At 37.0% G+C, this 21576-nt stretch overlaps 1 protein-coding gene across 2 annotated transcripts in view; it reads right to left on the bottom strand.

Annotated features, from left to right (window-relative positions):
• The window catches only part of Prex2 (phosphatidylinositol-3,4,5-trisphosphate dependent Rac exchange factor 2), a 318249-nt gene that overhangs the window by 82894 nt on the left and 213779 nt on the right, over positions 1–21576 (bottom strand). For both annotated transcript variants that reach the window (XM_045143485.1, XM_045143486.1), the window contains 3 exons: positions 20412–20629; positions 15375–15477; positions 8418–8561 (listed from right to left, as the gene is read on the bottom strand). In XM_045143485.1, coding sequence (XP_044999420.1) covers positions 8418–8561; positions 15375–15477; positions 20412–20629 — 465 coding nt within the window. The remainder of the gene's footprint in view (positions 1–8417; positions 8562–15374; positions 15478–20411; positions 20630–21576) is intronic.

Raw genomic sequence — 21576 nt, 5'->3', positions numbered from 1 at the left:
AAGAAAAGAAGAGGTTTTACCATTAGAAGAAACAGGTGTGTTTGTCAGAGACGAGGTCCAAACTTCTTAAATGAAAAGACAAGTACCATTTGTACCTCTGTCAATAGTTTTGGTTTGCTTCTTTATTTTTTTCTTTTAATTTTCGGTCCAGTCGGTATAATATGTACTAAATGATTATAATCTCACAATGTTTTCCTTTTAATCTATCCCATCACTGGATTAATTCTAAGAATCATTCTTCTGTATTTTTGTGACATTCTCAATATATAACCATTAGTATTGTTTTACAGTCCAAGAAGCCTCATTCCTACTGTCAGAAGTTGAGATAATGTGGACAGCTTCACTACAGGACCTGATGACCCTTGATATTCTTTGTCAGGAGCACAGGGGAAAGTATGCCATTATTAAAGTACTGTTATGTGTCCTCTGTTCTCCAAGGTTTACATATTCAGACTTATGTAAGATTCTACCTTAAGATTTAAGGATTTACTGGCATTATTTTTATAAGGTACCACATGATAAAAAGGCCTGGCTATTTATCAGTGCTAATCTAAGACATAACAATCTGCTTGTTAGGCATTGTGTATGTGGTTTTGTGTTCTAGCAACGACCTCCTGTCTTCCTGATTCTTATCTGGTGAAGATCCTCCAATTTGCCAGTACCTTCACCTCCTCATGTCCCTCTTACCAGGTCAGATTTTCTATACCTAGATAGGTGAGGTCTACAGCCCTACAGAGCCTCATGAAGCACCAACAAATGGAACCTTGACCATCATCAACCCTGAATATTAAGGAGCCAGAATCTCAGAAGGAAAAATTGAGGCAGTATATAACAAGAAAGTTTAGAAAACGTGAGAGGGAAGTAAGGGAGCTCCTTTCTTCAGAGTCTAGTTGAAGTCTTTCTAGTTGAGAATCAATACTCAATTCTCCTATCTTTGCTAAAAAGACTGCCTAGATAGACATAACTTTCCTCTTATGTAGAGCTATTCCAATAGGAATTTTAAACTAGCAAAGAGACATGCTGAATGCTTAAATGCCTATGACCTTTGAGTATGACTTTTCTTTTCCCAGCTGTAAATCTGTAATTTTCTGAAATAAGCAAGAATATGGTAGCTTCCCTTTATAGGTAAAGATATGACTTAACCTCCTTATGAAACCTTTGTCACCTATAGTTTTACCTTATCAAAATCCCAGAACCTCTGGGAACTGCCTTGTGATCACACTGACTGCAACTCATTTTTTTTTTACTGCTTTCTGCCAACTGCTGTGGCAAGGAATGATATCCAACTTCTGGTCTACTATCTTTTCCCTGACATCATTAAGCATCCCCTTGAGACTATAAGCCAACATAAACCCTTTCCTCCTGTCAGCTGCTTTTGGTTGGGTATTTTGTTCCAAGCAACAAGAAGGTAACTGCAACAGAAACTCTTTGAGATGTAACTTTATAGAAAGCTCCAAAATTCCCTGTTAGGACTATGGTTATGACACCTAGGAATGACTTTTGAGGAACACTGACCCTTACTCAGCTATGTACTATATTTTCCCTAGCAACTTCTCTTTCTATTAATGGCCATGTTTATGTTTACAAAAAATGGAGCTCACCAATTACGCAGGCCAGTGTGCTCCAGGAACACACCTATCTCCACCTCCCAAGCACTGGGCTTCCAGAGGTGTGCTGCTATGCCTGGCATTTCAGGTGGGTACTAGAGAAGCAAGCTCAGGTCGTCATGCTTACAAGGCACTATGCACTATGCACTATGTCTCCCGGGCCCCTTATTAACTGCAAATGTCTTTTGATTAACACAATTTTATTTTTTAGTAATATTTTTATTAAGTGATTACTTTTCCTTTAACCTTTATGAAGTAACATGTTAAAGATTCTGGAGAAATGTGTCAGACAACAGGCCCAGAAATACAAACTTTATAGAAAGGCAGCCAGTAGTTGGGAATAAAGAGAGATGATTCCACATGAATCAGTGGAAGAGATTACCTATCATGAGTTTTGATTTTCAATGGGCTATTTCAAAAACTCATCTTCTTTAAAAATGAATAAATACAATAGCTTCTAAATGCAATCACAATATTCCACAAATTAACAGAGTTACTACTTTTCATATATTTTTCAACAACAACAGAAAAACAGTTACTAATTTGAATTACATATTCTAAACTAGTCGATCTGGTACACTTTAGAAATGATGGAAATTTGAATTTTTTTAATTTGAATTTTTTAAAAACTTATTAGTCATTTATAATCGAAATTGTAAAAAACTAAAGAGGAAGCATATTACATGTACTTCAGCACAGAAACCAAATTTGTGGTCTTCTTTTAAGAGTTTGATGACTGGTTTTCCTCCTAGCTTTAATATTGGTTAGAATAGTCACAAAGGTTCAGCAAAGTCCAGATTCTGAATACTGACAGAAGTAAAACGAAGCCTCCTAATGAAACAGCCTCATACCATCAGTGTTCACTCCTGCTAAAGACTGTTAATTGTTTTCCTGTTAACAATCTGTTATCTTAAGAGGCATAGTCTATTAACAGCCATACTTTAAAGTAAATTACTTCTCCTACTTGGAAACTAAGCTAATGTTGAGAGTCCCTGCATCGACATGGAACCCCAGTTTCTCCTTAGAAGCTGTGCAACTTTGTGCCAATTAATTAGTATCTGAGACCCTCAGGTTCCCTATTGTGCATATGGAAAACAAGAGCAGCTACTAATGATGGCTTTCAGGAAATATTTAATTATATAATAGTGTTAACAGAGACCATTCCTATTTTTATTTACTGAAGGAGTTTTACGTTCCAGGCAACATCCCAGATATCCCACAGGCATTGTTTAATTCAATTTCCATGAGATATGGATTGTGCTTGAGTGTGCTTAGCTAAACAAAAAGTTTGGAGAACTAAGGAGGAAGTTCATGCAAGGACACTCCAATTTGTGCCTTAAGACCAGAAATACTGGAAGGAGACCTGAGAAGGAGCAACCATGTGTCTGATTGTCTGGAATCTAAGTTTATAATGTCCAGATTGATTAGTCCTGCTATAAAATCTTGCTACAATATAAGGACAATTACATAAACATCACTGAATATAATTTTAATGAAGACTTACACATCTCAAGACTTGCTATTTTCATACCATATGACATTTACAAATTAAAAGGCTGTTAAAATTCATAAATCCATAAAAAAATTAAAACAATAAAAATGTCTAAAAAATTGCCATATGATTTAGTAAGAATTTTATGGCTCAATATAGTCTTGGAAAATGAACAAAATGATAAGTTTTGTATTTAAAAATCAAATTTAAGGGCTGGAGAGATGGTTTAGCAGTTAAGCGCTTGCCTAAGGACCCTGGTTCAAGGCTCGATTTCTCAGGACCCACGCAAGCCAGATACACAAGGTGACACATGCATCTGGTGTTCAGTTGCAGTGACTGGAGGCTGTGGCATACCCATTCTCCCTCCCTCCCTCTCTCTCTCTCTCTCTCTCTCTCTCTTTCTCTCTCTCTCCCTTTGCCTCTTTCTCTGTTGTTCCCAAATAAATAAATAAAAAATAAACAAGAAATCAAATTTATATGGTCAAGGAAGGAGTCATCATTCCATATTTTAGCTACTAGATTGCTTATTAATTGTTTTTTAAAAGAAAAATAGTGATGCTCTACAAAATTTAATTTCTAGTTTCAAGAAAAATAGACTCAATTTATGTCATGATAGCTCAAACCTTGGCATCTCTTTGGCATTTTCACATATAATTTCCTACTTCTCATCCATATGTTACAGTTCTCTAAAGTAAAATTAAAATGTTTGTTTAATAGCATATTTAATTTCTTCAATAGAATTTAAATAAAAACAGTATCTAAAATCCAACTTGAATTTGTTTGTTTTATTCCTACCACTTTTAGAGGGGGAAAATCATTCCACTATATTTGTGTAACAAATAAAACAAGGAAAACTTAATGAATGTTAGAGAAAATTAAATATGAAGTTGTTCTAAGTCTCAAACTAAGACACAATTCTACGTACATAGAAAACATTTCATAGCTTTTCCCATAAACAGATTACCTATGGAAAGCACATGATTTACACCCCATATGTCATGAAGCAGAAGGGGGAATGGAGAAAAGGAGAGAAGCAGAAGGTGTATCAGGAGGAAGTGGAAAGGGAAGAGTATGAGGGTGAATACAGTCAAAATTGCTGCTAAGTTTGAAATAATCTTTATAAAAACCCAACATTATGTATCACGAGTATATACCAATTGAAAAAAAAATCTAGTACACTTTTTTGATAGCATAAAATAATGTTTGTTAACTAAGATATTGTGTATGCACTGTTACCCTTCCTCAGAATTGGTCAAATTTTGCCAGAATTCCCCAGAATTGGTTGAAATTTGTCAGGAAAGCAAACTCTATCTCTCTTGTTACAGCAACAGGGAGGGGATATTCTATCTTCAGATATAATTTCTGAACTTTTGCATATATATCCTAGGAATAATTTCTTCCTTTAAAAATGCTATTTATTGTTTAAATTATAAACACTGTGTAAAGCCCAAAGAGAAAACTAAGATTCATCTTTTGAGGAACCTTTAACAAAAATTTTAGAGGAAAACAAAGTTGAGTGAAAGTAAGCAAAAAAAAAAAAAAAAAAAAAGGCAATGTTTAAAAACAAATTCTGCCATGAAAAGGGGTAAAGCATTCCATGGTCTAGGCAATTTAAGTTGTTCTGTGTGCACACTATGTCCTAAACACATAAGAGGGGAGCGATAGTGTTCAGTGGAACGTCTTTCAGGAGGAAGGAAGCCAAAAGAATCCACAAATGTGACTGTGGAGAAAGTCCAGCACTACACAGTCCTACAGAAAAGCAGCTTCCAGAGAGCAGGAAACATGTTTCATAACAGTTCACAAGAAGGGATGCCTCATCTTTTCATCACAGGCCTTTATTTGAAGCCACATCACCAAGAGGTAGAATGCATGGATTCAGGAACTAAGTGGGGAAGGGTGCAGCTAAAATGACTGTGCTTGACATCGACTGAGAGTTGAATTGTACACCTGAAAAGATAGAATAAACCCCATCCCCTGGTACTTGCAAAATGCAAATACAACTTTATTATGAATTAGGGCCTTTGCAGAGGTCATCAAATTAAAATGAGGTCATATTGGATTAGGGAAGGTTCAAATCCAGAGAGTGGTGTCTGTAAGAAGAGAGAATTTGTATGCAAAGTCAGAGACAGACACACAAGATGAGAAAAGGATGACTGGAGGTGGAAGCAGAGTCTGTTGAACCAAGCCTCCCCAAGCCAGGGAACATGAGGAAGAGCTGGCAGCTACTGGTGCCACAGGGAGGCAGGGAAGAGTTCTTCCTTAGTGTCTTAAGCAGACTCCCTGGGACAGCACTCTCTGACAGCAGTGTTTTATAATACACGTTCTGTTCAATCTTCATCATTTTGCTTTATCTCCCTCACTAAGGGCCCAGGGATCACAGCACTGTTAATTCCCTGGCATGTAGGAAGTGTGCACGAATATTAGGTAGATCATCTTAATGTGATCTGCACAGTGTAAAATGCTGGATATGCTTTGTACCAACTTCCATGTGTGAACATTTTTTAATGTGCCTTACCTTGGAAATCTGCATCATTTTCATCTGCTTACATTGCTGTTCTCATAACGCTGTGGCTTTCAGTAGCAATATACAATCACCTTCAACCCTGCTCACCTCCAACCCTCCCTAAGATTGCTCATCGGATCTGTAGGATTCCTACCCATAACTGTGCCCAGATGCTCCTGATGCTCTAGTGAGGCAAGACAAATGGAAGAGAATAATACACTTGCTTCTGCCACTCTAAGAAGATGATACCACAGAGCAAATGAGGAGCGCTTGGGTTGGAGAATCAAGTCAGCTCAATGGATGAGCACTTGGCTAGCTGATGTAAGGCTCTTGGGCTCAGACCTCAACCACATAAATATTACAGAACAAAAAACAAGCAAACCAACAAAATGGGGGGCTGACTTGCATGGATTTCCCAGGAAACGTTCACACTTACCCACTTGTCTCTATAATTTCACTTGCCAACAAAGAGTCAGGTGCATATAAAAGCAATGTTCTTCAGATAAATGTTCATCTCAGGAACACAGATTGGAGGTCTCCTCCATTGAGTGCCACTTTCAGTCGCCAGGTGGTAATGTCTACTCACACTAGGTCTGACTCCCTGTGCTGAGGAACCTGGAGAGCTACTGATGACTCCTCAGGGGAGTTTTATGGCTACAGAGGAAGCTGAACACTGAATAATTTTATCATAAGAAGATTTAATGAGACAAACTGTTTCCCAGTCTTCGTTACTTATGACTCCAGCTACAGACATATTTTCAAGTTGGCCCACTTAAATCTCTTTTTATTTCCTATTTCACTGCTTTAAAAGTGGTATTATTTTCATTAAAATAGCATATATTTAGGATTATTTTTCAATTGGTTTTTGCCAGAGTTATAAATTAGAGGTTGCCTGCAAAATAATCTTTTTCCTTCACACATTTGCTCTTCAGTAATTATTCACTTATGAAAGGTGTGTGTATCTACAAATGAATTCTTTTAAAAAATAGTTGCCATTTGTCATATCACTAATGATTTCAATGACATTATTTTTAAAAATTAAGAAGAAAAATACACAAAGAGGTTTGAAGAATAATAAGCCCCGACTAAACCTATTTCTCTGTCTGACCCAACTCTAGAGGGACTTCTGACATATTTTAGGTTAAGCTAATGTCCTCATGTAGCTCCAAAGGTCTGATTTTGCTCATTGCTTTTTTTCATTTTTATGCCTTTTCTTACAGATTCTTTATTACCTAGACTAGTCCTCCCTGTAAATCACAGACCTCCAAAGAGAAATTAAAATGCTTCCTAACGGCTCCTAAAACCTTTCTTCACCGAAACGTCCCTTTCAGGGAATGTACTCTTGCAAGGCTGTTTCAGCTTTACAACTATGGCAACTGAAGGAAGGTGATCTATCTTTTAGAAATCAGACTTTCCATTTAGTGTGTATGTGGTACAAAGCAAAATTTCCACTTGGCAGTGAATTTAGATTTCACATGCCTGTCCATTGTTTAGTGACATTGGCTGATTCTATTTCACTAGTCATCTTATTTTTATTAGACTATTAAAATTCATAGCAAAGCCAGCACAGGTCCTGAAAATGCAAAAGAAGAAAAGTAGAATTCTTCATGGGTTCACTCACTGAAGCTGGCATAATCTTGTGAGCACAGCATGCATATTTTAGGAGTTGGGAGAGACCTAAACTTAAAAGAGACCTCACAATAACCTTGATATCTGATCTTTTCTGAGCAGCCTTTTATGATCTCCAAAATAAAGATCCAGTATCTTCCTTTGGAAATCTAGTTCATGGTAAAAATCTTTTTACTGACACTATTCCTAATTTCTTTATTTTATTTTATTTATTTGCAAACTGAGAGAGGCAGAGAGAGGGAGAAAGAGGAGAGAGGTAGATAAAGAGTGGGAGAGAAAGGGAGAGAGAAAGAAAATGTGTACCCCAGGGACCCTAGCCACTGCAAACGAACACCAGATACATGTGCCACTTTGTATATCTGACTTTAAGTGGGTACTGGTGAATTTAACCCAGGTCCTTAGGCTTTGCAGGCAAATGCCTTAATGGCTGAGTCATCTCTCCAGCTCCTCAATTTTTACTTCAGGTGACATTAAATTTTTATTTACAAATAAGAATGTTTACTCAACATGCATATAAATTTATATATACATAAGTAATCTAGAATAAAATGCATACATAAGTGTATTTGTGAAACAAATTCTCACTATATAGCTGACTGGTCTCAAAGTCACAATCTCCTACCTCAGTCCACTAAATTTGGGATTCAAGGAAGCCAAAATTAAAATTTAAATATAATATGCCATTGTCAAACATTTTCTTGTCATAGTTTAACATATAATTTTTTTTTTTTTTTTTGAGGTAGGGTTTCACTCTAGCTCAGGCTCTCCTGGAATTCACTATGTAGTCTCAGGGTGGCCTCAAACTCACGGTGATCCTCCTACCTCTGCCTTCCGAGTGCTGGGATTAAAGGCGTGTGCCACCACGCCCAGCTCTAACATATAATTTTAATTGCTCTATCAGAATTTAGCTCATTTATGGCATTTAGTCTGGTTTATTTGCATTTATTTATTTAAATTCGTCTTAATTTTTCTATTAGAGAAAATGTTCCAATCCTATTTAATAAATTTTTCAGTCACATGTGATTTTTTTCTTAATAAATATTACCAAAAGCAATTAAATTTCTGAAGTACTATGAAGAAAATTTCAAATTATTAAAAACTTTGTTTTTGAAATTAAATTTATTTAAATTATTTATATAGCTAAAATAACTTAAATACGTAAAGAATAAAAAGAAGAGCAGCTCACCTTGTGCAAAGAGAACAGGGTGAATTTTAAATCCTCCTCCATTCCTTAAGCGTTGCGGTAGTTGTTCAAAATGATAATTATCAATGTAGAAATAAACTTTCAGAGCTTGCCGGCTTCCTTCAGCTTGATACGTGAGAGGAACGTCTATGATGACATGAAACACTGCATTACTTCCTGACAGCAAGGATGTGCCAGAGATTATACTTGGATTTTTTGGACTAATATTTTTACCTTTTCCCAAAGCATCCTGAAAATTGCTACCAGTTACTACATTAAACATGGTCATGTACATCAAATCCAGGTTAAGAACCAAGTGCTATACGTTTACTCAACTCCTCATTAGTGAAAGAAACAGATTTATTATAAAACAATATAAAATTCTGTAACAGGAAACTTCATTACACTTTGACATGCCAGATGTTTTACTTAACAAAATGATGAGTTTGGCTATACATAATTTGGATTCAAAACCTGTCGTGGCAGCTGCTTCATTCATATTTTAGTCAGAACAAGCACTCGGGGTACACTTAAGTACTGTATGAGAAACTGAGTCCACAGCAATCATTAACAAAATGGGTGTGAGCTTTGGAAGCTCTATTCTTTGAGCATGGATAAAAATGCACCATCTTCCACTGAGATGCCCTTTGGTCATTAGAAATTACCTTTCCAAATTTTAATCACTGTTTTCAAAGATACTAAATTTAATGACTTTTTAAAAAGCAACTGACTTGAAAAACAGTAGGAATATTTTGTAATGTCCTCACAATTACTCTTCTTTTTGTACTTATCCATGACAAACATTTCTACTTCACTAAAACAGAATGTAAACACCTTCCTAATGTATTCAAACTAAAGTGCTCACACTGACTAGTTAAAAGTTAAGACCAGCATGTATCAGGTATTTAATACAACTTCTTGACTCACTATGGATTATTTAGACTTGCTGGTTTGAAATAAAACAGTGAAGTTCAAGGTTCAGTGCCATTTATAATCACATTAAAAGCTCCATAAGTCTGCATATTTATAAAGATGATAATGCATCAACATCTACAAATCTCTTTAATGCCATGTCATAATGTTTCTTCCATTCTTTTCATTATATTTTTTAAAAGACAACATTAAAAGTTCGGTTTAGGAAATAGAAATGTGTAGGTTTTTCAAAGGGTTGCAAATGAATGGTATATTCATGATTTGGAAAATCTGTTTCTGCTTTTTGAAATAAAGGGGAAACTACCAGGCATGGGGTTCATGCTAGCATTGGGAAGTGGGATGGAGGCAAAACTATTCTGAGTTCAAGGCTATTATGGAGTACACTGAGTGTTTTCATTTATATTGGGTTGCAAAAGAGATGCTACTCCATTTGCAGTGGCTAGAAGCTCTGGCATACCTATTTTCTTTCTTTCTTTCTCTCTCTCTCTAATAAATAAATAAAATTTTTAAAGAAAGTAAAACAATAAGGCACCAAGCAGACTCAAAGATCTAACATCACATAAAAGAATGTGGGAATTAAAAAACTAAAACACACACAAAAAATAGGTATCGATTTTAAAAGTAAGTGAAAAGTATGAGTCCTATATCAAAAGCTGAGAAGTCTGTTCTGGAGAAATGGCTCAACAGTTAAGAACGCTTACATGCCAGCATGAGGGCGTGAGAGGACCTGATTCACCCTAAATTTGGTTTACCAGCACCCATGTAAACAGTTCTCTCTCTCTCTAATAAATAAATCTAATTTAAAAAGAAAGTAAAACAATAAGGCACCAAGCAGACTCAAAGATCTAGCATCACATAAAATAAGATAATGTGGGAATTAAAAAACTAAAACACACAAAAAAATAGGTATAGACTTTAAAAGTAAGTGAAAACTATGAGTGCTATGTCAAAAGCGGAAAAGTCTGGCCTGGAGAAATGGCTCAACAGTTAAGAACGCTTACATGCATGAGGGCGTGAGGGGACCTGATTTGCCCTAAATTTGGTTTACCAGCACCCATGTAAATACTTGGGCATGGTCATGCATTCCTGTAACCCTAGTCCTGTGGGGAACAGAAAATGAAGAATTATTAGGGCTCAAGGGCCATTATCAGGAAATAAAAACAGAGGAGTGATAGAGGAGGGTACCAGATTTTCTCCTCTGGCCTCTACATGTACATGCACAAGACTCACACATTTGAACACACACCCTCCTGTGCAGACTGCACAACTCACACATGCATGCAAAGAAAAACAAATGAAAAATTCTCCCTCAACATATATGTAAAAACGCACAATAATTCTCATAAACAATCGTCAAAAAATATAAATAAGCCTGGTAAAGCCTATCTAACAGTACATAAAAAAATAGACCATGATTAAGTAGGATTTATCCTAGGTTTTCAAGACTGTTTTAATATTTGAAAATTAATGTAATCCATCAAGCATGGTGAAAAGGAAGAAAACCATCTTTGTTTATAGACAAGACAATGATTTATGGTAAAAAAAATCTCAAAAATTAAAAACAAATATCTTGGAACTAATAAGTAATCATAGTAAGGTCAAAAAATATAAAGTTAGTGTGCAAAAGCTCATTAATTTCCTTTATGTCAGCAATGAACAAGAAAAATGTATTATTAAAAACATAATTTTGGGGCTGGAGAGATGGATTAGTGGTTACATGCTTGCCTGTGAAACCCAAGGACCCCGGTTCAAGGCTCGATTCCCCAGGACCCATGTAAGCCATATACACAAAGTTGTGCATGCATCTGGAGTTCACTTGCAATGGCTGGAGGCTCTGACATACCCATTCACTCTCTATCTGACTCTTTCTCTCTCTGTCTTTTGCTCTCAAATAAATAAATAAATATAATAAATAATAAAAATATACCTTTTTAAAACAAAAAACATACTTCTTTATATCAGCACCCTCTAAAGTGAAAAACTTTCATGTAAATCTATTAAAATATGTACAAGATCAATATGAGGGAAATTAAAAAATGAATGAAGGAAATCAAAATAAAAACTAAATAAATGGAGAGCTACCCTATGTTTACATAGGAAGAGTCAATGTTGTCAAGATGTTACTTATTCCCAATCTGATGAAGCTTTAATGCAATTACTGTTAAAATTCCAAGTTATTTCAGGGAGGCAAACAAAATGATCCCAACGCTCATATAATGAAGGGGAAAAAAATCTCAGTATAAGAACAGAACAGAATGAGTATCTAACTCCAAAGATTACTATAATACTGTAGCAATTAAGATAACTCACCAAAAAATTGGCAAATATGTCAACAGAACCCAGAAGTAACAAGAAATAAATCAGAAATACAATGTAGCCAGTATATGACCAAGGAGCAAAGGCAATATGATGAAGCTAGCATGGCATTTCAGTAAATAGTTCTGGAGTAAATAAATACACACCTACAAAAAGTAAACCTAGACACTGAACTTACATCCTACACAACCAACTCAAACCTGATTAAAAACCTAACTGTAAAGTGTGCAGCTGTGTAAAGCCTGGGAGATAGCACAGGAGAAAGCCTAGATAATCTCCCATAATAACATTTTAGAAATAACACCACAGGCAAAAATCAATAAAAGGAAATTGATATGCTCAATTTTGTCAAGATTTAAATCTCATGTGATCTAAAAGATAAAACAGAATGAGAGGGCAAACACCACACTGGGAAAATATTTGTCAAAAGTATCTGATAATCGACTGCCACCCAAATTGTCCAAAGAACTCTCAACTCTCCATAGTAAGGAAACTTGCAAGGGTGTTTTCAAATGTGGAGAATAATGTGGACTTGAAAATTATTTTATTGTTTTTGAGGACTTTATCTGCTGTGAGAAAACAAATTTTATAGAAGAACTATGTAAATGATCAAAAGCCTCAGCTCCGTCCCTGAGTGAGGGGAGGGCCTGTGGAGAGACTGACCCGAGGCAGAAGCCTGGCAGGTCCGTCCCATCCTGCAGACACAGCACCAGGCCAATGGGTTTGAGTTGAGCATTGTTAGTGATTGCCCTTTTTTAAAAACCCTTTGCAGGGTGGGGTACTTTTTGTCCTCCAAATGTCAGTTTGAGAGCTACTACTGGTAGGTGTCTTCCCTGGTCACACTATTAAAGGGCCACCTCACCCTTTTTCTTTATGTGTATGCCTATTTTGCCTAGGACTCATCACAGACCCATCTTTATAGCTGACCCATTACTGTCGCTCACATAGGCAGTGAGCACCAAAAAGACAGGGACCATGTCTATATCACTCATTTTGGCAGCCACAGCCTCAGACACACACTTGACTCATAAGGGGTTGTGAGGTTTAGAAGTATTTATTTTCCTAATCATTTATTACTATAAAATTTAAAAAGGAGGGCTGGAGAGATGGCTTAGCAGCTCAGGTACTTGCCTGCAAAGCTAAGGGGCCCAGGTTCAATTCACCAGTACCCACGTAAAGTCAGGTGCATGTGTCTAGAGTTCATGTGCAGTGGCTGGAGGCCCTGGTGCACCAATTCCCTCTCTCTTTCTCTCTCTCTCTCTCTCCCTCTCTCTCCTTCTCTCTTGCTAAAATAAATAAATAAATAAAATATTTTTTAGAAAGTTGAAAGGAGAAAACTTGCTGTCATATTATTCTCCAAAAAGTTCACACTTCATACAAAATAAACTTAGTTCTATATAATCTCCTGGTTAAGCTAGTTCATTTCTCTTTCAATCCAGACACTTAAATTCTGTGTGTTTGGCATGTCATCATTCTTCAGAATGTTACTGTTCTCCAATACAAAAGTAAGACTGTTGGTGATAATAATACAGACATAGCTTTTAAGACAGAGAAAGGGGACAAGTTCAAACACTGAACACTGTGTGCCACATATGAGACTTGAGGATTTCAAATACTTCTTAAACTCCTCAACTGTGAGTTACGAGAAGTTAATGTTGGAATGTTGAATGAGAATAGGGCTGGGGTTTGAGCTCAGGTTCAAGGTCAAAGCCTACAGTCTGCTTCCATTTGAGGCTTTCTCCCTTCTGCACTGTGCCCTCTCCCATAGGCATGCAGCCCACTAGTCAACATCTAGCGACGCAGAATCTATCATCCAACCTGACTGCTCTGCTCCGTGTAAAAGACAATCCCTGTCATGAATAAAGAATCTCTAGCCTTCATAAACACCTTAACAACACTGCATAATAGCCCCATTCATGTCATATTTTTTTAATTTTCTTAGAATGTCTAGTTATGAAGTGTTGAAACTGGTCCTTTTTTAGAGAATTATCTAAGTCTAGGCTATGCTTCTAAGTGTTGCCCAATATATATCACGATGCTATATTTGTGACCAGCATGGCTAAGTTTAAATACTAACAGTATTTTCATGATCACAGTTATCTTTAATATTGAGTATGTGTTATGTCACTATAAATATTAATAGTGAATATGAAAAACACAAATACTGTATCAACCTTATACTTGTTCTCCTATTTATTTTACAAACCATTCCCAAGTGTCATAATGGAACCACAGAGAGCAAAATTCAAGTGAGCATAGAGATTTTCATGCTATACTGTAAGGAACGACTGTTTGGTTATATTACATACTAGTTTCCTCTGCATTCTTCAAACTGTGCCTACATTCTTCAAGTACATGAACATATATCCTATTTTATAAATATACATAGCCGACCACATTTGTCTGAATATTATCTAGGTCAAATAATACCCACTACCAGAAAATAAAACTCTTTCTTGAAAATAACCTGTATTTTCAATTGAACTTCATGTTCTTGCTCTTTCTTATTCATTAGTGACAATGAAAATTCAATACCATTCTATCCTCTTGACCTTTAAAAAATAATATAAACAGTTTTGGCATTTTCTGTTTTATCATCCTGCAGCTCTCCAAAAGTCCAGGTCACTGTGATCTCTCATTTGAGTTAGTTAGCCCCTTTCCTAATGGCACTCTGGGCTTCTGTTCTTATCCCCAAAATGGTCTAGTAACCTAGCACCTGGGGACAGCCTTTTGTTATGTAAACCACATCATGTTGGTCCTCTGCCCAACAGCCTGCTTAGGAAAGAGTAGCACTCTCTATGGACCACATAGTCTAATGGACTGACCTCCTCTTTGCTCTCTCACATTTTTTCTCATTCACCTAACCACAGCCACACAGCCTGGCTTGCTATCCTGAGAGCACGCAACACATGGTCCCATCTAGGAGCTAAAGGAATCTGAGACAACCATCTTTAAAAATCTGTGTGATTCACCCCCTTGACCCATTCAATGACCCTGATCTCTAGGGTAGCTTCCCTCCCTGCCCTGTTATTGGCAAGTTTTCATATGCCTCTTTATTCTTTCTTCTCTCTTCTGATCACTTTTACTTAGTATCAAATTAACTTGTTAGTCTGTCTGGCTCCTTGTTTCTCTCCTGTCAATACAAGACACATTCCAGTCAGTTTAGTTCTTTGAAGCAGACACCTAGGATAGTGTTGGCAAGATTTTAAGCATTTAAAAAGGATTTGATGGAGAAATTAAGGAGTGAATATCATGATCTAATGAAAGCAACAATTAAGATAGCATTTATTGAAAAAAAAATATATATAGAAGTTGGGATGGTAAAATAGAGCCTCTCCTATTCCTGAAGACACTCACATGAACTACAACACAAAGGATCCACATACTCATGAAAAACAGGAGGAAAATAAAAATGGCCAAAAAAAACCTCACTGAAGACTCTTTGACTGATAGAAAATTATAACAATGTTAAAACAAGGGATTGATAACTTGGAGAAACCTAAAAACAGGGACTTGAAACCAAAGGTAGGTACTCCATATAGTACTTTAAAATGCTGCCTTTATCAGGATAAATATTGAAAAGCTTCTTCTTCATAGGAATGTTTATCAATCACTCAATTCACAGAATTACATATAAAAGATACTAACATCAAATGTATGCCATGTTATTATCTTACGGCAAAGATGATCTGTAAACACATAGTGACTCACTTGCAACCAATGGTTCCTCTTCTGATGGTTTAAAATAAAAGGAAACCTTTTCCAAATCAAATAGTGCAACCAGGGTATCTTCGAGCATGGCTTGCTCATCAGTCTACATGGGAGAAAAACAGTATGTAGCAAAGCATGACCTAATGTGATGGAAGAAGCATGGCATAATGTAGATGAAGAGAGCTTTGCCTATGCTTTATTTCACATACAATACTGTCAGTACATCCTTAAGGATTTCCTACCTAAAATGGAATTAGGAAGTCCCACACAGCTCCACATTCTTTACACAGTTTTATAATTCCCCCTTTCCTATTGCTTAAATGGTAATACACACAATTTTAAGCCTATTTTGTAGCTAGACTACAATCATATTGATTGCATTTCCAAATATACCAGAACCATGATGTTTGGCCTACCACCTAAATAAGTAACAAGTGAAAAGCAAAAAAAATTAGCAAAGATCTTATTTTAGTTTAAAGCCACATGAAGTTACAGCCATCCTATTTCACAATAAGACAATTTATTCACTGTTTAATTTGGTATTTGTTAGAACTGTGATAAAAGCAGTTTCCATGTATGAATATATTTGTCGTCCAAAGAGGTTAGGAACAAGAATTATTTTCACTTCAGCTGTCTTTATGGGGCCTTAGTCTAGAATTTTGTGAATATAGAATCCAATTTGTTTCAACAATTTATTCGTTTTCCTGACACGCAATTTTCTAGACATGGTAACAAAGTCAACATTCATCTCAGCAATACTATCTTTCTGGTACTAGTTCCTGTCTTTCCTCTTAGCAGCTAAAGCCTGCTCTACAGAATATTTACTAATCTCATAAGGAAAGCACAGTTAACCTCACCATACATGACTAATCTCTTCAGGATAACATGAGCTTCCTTAATAATATGGATTATCCTTTACGCAAATACAAAACGTATCACACAACACTTTGGCAGTGGCTCTAATCTTGTGCTATACTATGGGGCACCATGAGTAGTGGGAAGGAGGTGGTAAAAGATTTTGTGAACAAAATGGAGCTGGAGAGATGACTCAGCAGTTAAGGCGCTAGCCTAAAAACTCCCAAGGACTCAGGTTCGCCTCTGTACTAGCCACATTGAGCCAGATACACAAGGTGGCACATGCAGCAGCATGTTTTCTGATGGTGAGGAGCACAGTTAGGAGATGTGCCCAACAGCCTGGCCTCTGAGTACACAGTGCAGTGCAAGTCAGACGTGTGTGCGTGTGTGCATGTGTGTGTGCGTGTGTGTGTGTGTGTGTGTGTGTGTGTGTGTGTGTGTGTGTTTGAGGTGTGACCAAAGTGATCCCAAGCAACAATTCGTGGGGCTAGGAACTCACAGACACACAAGCCCTGGAGAGCACAGCTTCCAGGAGACATCTTCCTAGGTGGGTTTTAATATGTGGATACAGAGACTTCTTTGGTCTTTTCTTTTTTCTAGCAACAAAGTAGAAAGGGTGTAAAAGGAATAAATTGTTGAAATAAATTTAAAGATTTCATAAGGCCGGGCTTCTTTTTCTTTGTAAAGAACTGTTTCACTGAGATGTAGTTCACATGAGTCAGCCTTTTGCAATGTACAATGCAGTGTCTTGAGAGGATTCACAGACCTGGGAAGCTAGCTACATCCTTTAATCATTTAATTTAGCATATTTTTTTATCAGTCCCCCCCTTGTGGTAGTCTGAATATTTGGCCCTGTAGACTTCCTGCTTGAGTCCCTAGCGCGCAGATTTCTACCACAAGGGGTCGTGTCACTGGAGGCAGATCTGAGTCCAGCCTGAAGGTGTGTTTGGGGGCAGATCTTCATCCTAGCCCAAAGGTGTGTGAAGAGCAGTTTTGAACTCTGGCTGTGCTTGCTTGCTTGCTGCTTTTGGTGTTTGCTGGCTGTTTGCATGCTTCTCTCTGCTTCACTCTATGAATACGAGCCAGCTACTTTCACCACTACTGGAACTTTCCCCGGATCTGTAAGCTTAAAGCATATCTCTGCCTCCCCTAAACTGTGTATGATTGGATGTTCATCCCAGCACTGTGCGGCTGACTACAACACCCCTGTACGACAGAATTTACCAGTGATTAGCATGCCCTTCCTATCATCTCAGCCCTAAGGAAACAGTGGCCACTTTCAGATTCTAAATTTTATGTATTCAGCATTGATGATAATGAAATCAAATAGTCTGTGGTCTTTTAGGCCAGGAAAATTTCCTGAGCACAGTGTTTCTAAGATTCAGATATGTTCTCGTATATAGCAACACATCATTTCTATCTCTGTATTTATTACATTCTATGTAACCAGTCATCAGTTGATAGGTATTTGGGCTGCATGTAGATATTAGCTATGATGAATCACCTTGCTAGGAATATTTTGTGCAAAAGCTTTTATGAAAATATAAAATTGGGCTTCTCTTGGTTATACGTAAGGAACAGAATTTCTAATTAATATGGAAATATGTTTAATATTTTGAATAACTTCCAAGCTCTTTTACAAAATGGTTGTACTGTATAACAGTCCCTTGACTCATTTCTGAGAATTATGATTTCTACACCTCCTCACCAACGCTTGTTGTTACACATCTTTTGGATGACAGTCATCCATGCTGGCTGTGATGTGGGCTTTTTCTAGTCTGAGTTGCATTTCCATGACAGCTACTGATATTGACTATCTTTCATGTGCTTATTAGCCACTGTTACATCTTTCCTTGAGAAATATTGATCATCATCCTTTGCCTACTTTTAAATTTGGTCAGCTTTTGCTATGAAAGCTTAAAGATTCTTTATATATTCTAGGCATATGCCACTTATTAGTTATCTAATTTCCAAACAGTTTCTCTTATCCTTTGAAAATTCAAGAAAAATTAAGTTTAAAGTACAGCAGCTCCTGACTAGACAATGGAAACTTTACAGGATGGAGAACAGAACAGAAAACAAATCTCACTCATGTATTCACCAGTCCAAAAGTTCTACTGTGTGCTCAGGGCTTAGTGGATTGCCCAGAGATGTGGTTTGGGTTAAGACCTATTTCCTAACAAAGGCTTTGCTCACTCTCTCTGGGAAGGACTACATCCTGTTATTTTATACGCTCCTATGACAGCACAAGTGGCAGAATGAGACTCATGGATACATCACACTTGCCTCCAGACGTAGACTCCTCCAAAACCCCCTCACTTTCCATAGCAAAAAGCTAAAGGCCCCGACTACACATGTGGACCTCAGGAGGCCCTTAAGCTGCTCTTCAGACAGAAGCTGGCTCAAACCTAAGGTGTTTCTGCCTCAAGTACGAAGAGGTAAGAGCAGTCGTTAACACTACCACCACCACTTAGGGTGGCTTCTGAGCAGGGAAATAAGGCACTATACAGGAGCAACACCGTTTCCTTTGCTAGGCAGACATACAGGGAAAAAGAACCTTTGGTAAGTTGCTATGTTCAATAGTGCTCCAAGATCGTGACCAAAGATGGCAGTGAGAGTGGCTCATGTCTCACTTCTTTTCTGCATATGTCAATTTTCCCACTCACAGGCTCACTTCATGAGTGTTCTGAGACCTGCACAGTGCTGGACACATCATAGACCAACCAGCATCTTCGTCTGTATTTAAGCTGACCTAACATGGACTCCAGACAGGAGGGTTTCTCTCATCCCATAAAAGCCTGGCTCCCACTGGACGAGTGAATGTCCAGTTTTGGAGTCCCCTCCTCCATGAGGAGTCTGTTCTCTCTGCTCTCTTTATGTTTTACTTTAAAATAAATTTTGCTATTTTCAACCCTTTCCTGCCTTTTAAATCTTTAATCAGCAAAGAAAACAAAGCCCAAAACCATAGATGGTAACAATATGTTGGTTATCATTGACTAATTTGTGTTGTGTTTTTAAACATTTTCCCAAAAAATGTCTCATTTCAAATTAACCAAGAAAGACACTGATCATCCATCTGCATCTATATTTCCAGAATTTTCTGTGGAAGCATAACATAATAATAATAATCACTTCCTGAACCTCAACATCACGAAGAAAAACACTAGCTGGACATAAAAACTCATACAAATTTGTGTAAAAACTATGTTATGTAGTAACTATATTTTCTAAACATACTTCAGCAGATGAAATAGGCACTTATGTTTAAAGTAATAATTCCAGTTAATAAGCATCTGGAATATGCAGGTAAAGGTGGATATTCATGACTTCAGAGACTATAAAAACTGCCAACTACAGAACGTAAAAAAAAAAGGTTTTATTTTCCAAATCTTTTAAAATACTTTCTCCAAATTCACTGTAGGCTCATTACTTGTCATATTCTGCTGAACTTAATAATACATTGTTTTTACACTCAATAGGACAAACATCCAGACAAAGGACAGAAATAAAATTATTTAGCACAGGCAAGTTTTAAACACATGTCACCCAGTGGCTTGTATGTGAAGCTCACTGTAATCATGAACCTCAGTGGGAGCTCAGGGTCATGGGTGTTGCTACGTGTGCACTGAGGTGAGGGAGAACAAGATATGGAAAACCTACTTTTCTGATGAGCTTTCCCACTTAGTGCTCAGAGATCCAAGATGTGCTAACACATGAGGTTTTCCTAGCTTTGAGCAACACTAGAGAAGAGATAAAAATCAGGAAAGAAGGGCTGGAGGGATGGTTTAGCAGTTAAAGTGCTTGCCTGCAAAGCCAAAGGGCACAGGTTCAATTCCTCGGGACCCAAGTAAGCAGATGCACAAGGTGGTGCATGCATCTGGAGTTCATTCACAGTGGCTGGAGACCCTGGTGCACCCATTCTCTCTCTCACTCTCTCTCTCAAATAAATAAACAAAAATAAATAAAAAATTTAAATCAGGTAAGAAGAAATAATATGTTGTACCTATTTGTTAAACCAGAATGACCATGGAAAACTAGCTCCTTTTAAAGTGGCTGAATGATGATTCTAAAATAATAAAGGAAGTAATGAGGGGAAATGTCCCACCATTCAGTCATATTTAGGAACACAAAGCAACGCGTATTATAGCTGACATAGACAGCAAGAGTTATGGAACTCCTTACCAAGTTTGGTGACAGAAGAGACTGAAAGTGGAAAAGGACACCTGCATTAGCTATCTGGTCCAGCCACCTTCGGCTGGCTTCCCAAGTTTCCATCTCATTTTCCTTGCTGTTGTCAAACATCTGGTTTAAGGCCGCCATGAGCTGCTCGGAAAAGGCACAGACAGTGGCCACGAGACTTTGGCAGAAAACCATGTCTCTCCGGAGCTGTGTTTCACTGTCTGTGATTGAAGAGAACACAAGGCTGCTTTCAGAAAGGTTTCAGAGGGTGAAAACCAATTATTAAGCACTTACCATCATTGGTATTTCATCTTCTCACCAAACCCAAGCCAAGTGGAAAATGTGCATTTGTGCTTCAATTCTGCATTCCCACATTCTATCTACCACATATGCTTTCATCAGTCATTAAGCACTGTGAAATGTGAGCAATATTAAAATAATTCTCCTTAATTTATGCTGCAAATCTATTCTGTAACCATGAAATTGTTTTATAAAACATAAGGCTTTGTTTATTTATATGGTTTTTACCTGATGGCACAAAACTTAAATTTGCTGTAAAGACTGAAAGTCCAATTCTTAAATTTGTGTTGGGAAATGAGATAATATTATAGATATTAAAAATAACCATCTTTCAAACATACCCAAATATTAATGTACATGCGGAAAGAATATTTGCCATGCAATTGTTTGTAATAAGCAAATCTGCATTTCATAAATTGAGTTGCTCAATTTAATGAAGAGCAAATATGTCCAAATTTATAGGATTGTGAATTCCTATAGTTCATTAACATAAGTACTGAATTTTTATAGTTTTGCCATAAATTATTTTTTTATGTTTACTAAAAGTATTAATCCTACACCTGATTGGACTTTTGGTTAACTAACTTTAAAGATAGGTTTACCCTGCGCGCTGCCACTCCCAAGCCAGAGTTTTTTCTAGATGAGTAAACACCCAGGGTTTACTTCCTATGGAGGCATAATGCAAACTCCACAACTGACATAGGAACCAGACCACACCTTCTGCACCCTGAAAAACATCATGTGTACTTGAAAAACACAGGGAAAAATAATCTCCAAAAACTGAACTGAATATTTTGAGGGCTTAAATAACCTTCCAGGATATATACAGATTACCAATATTAGTGTAAGACATGGAAAAAGATGCATT

The sequence above is a fragment of the Jaculus jaculus genome, chromosome 2 (assembly GCF_020740685.1).
Source record: "Jaculus jaculus isolate mJacJac1 chromosome 2, mJacJac1.mat.Y.cur, whole genome shotgun sequence".
Lineage (NCBI taxonomy): Eukaryota > Metazoa > Chordata > Mammalia > Rodentia > Dipodidae > Jaculus > Jaculus jaculus.
Note: the sequence above shows the minus strand (reverse complement) of the source record. Positions and strands in the feature narration are given on the sequence as shown.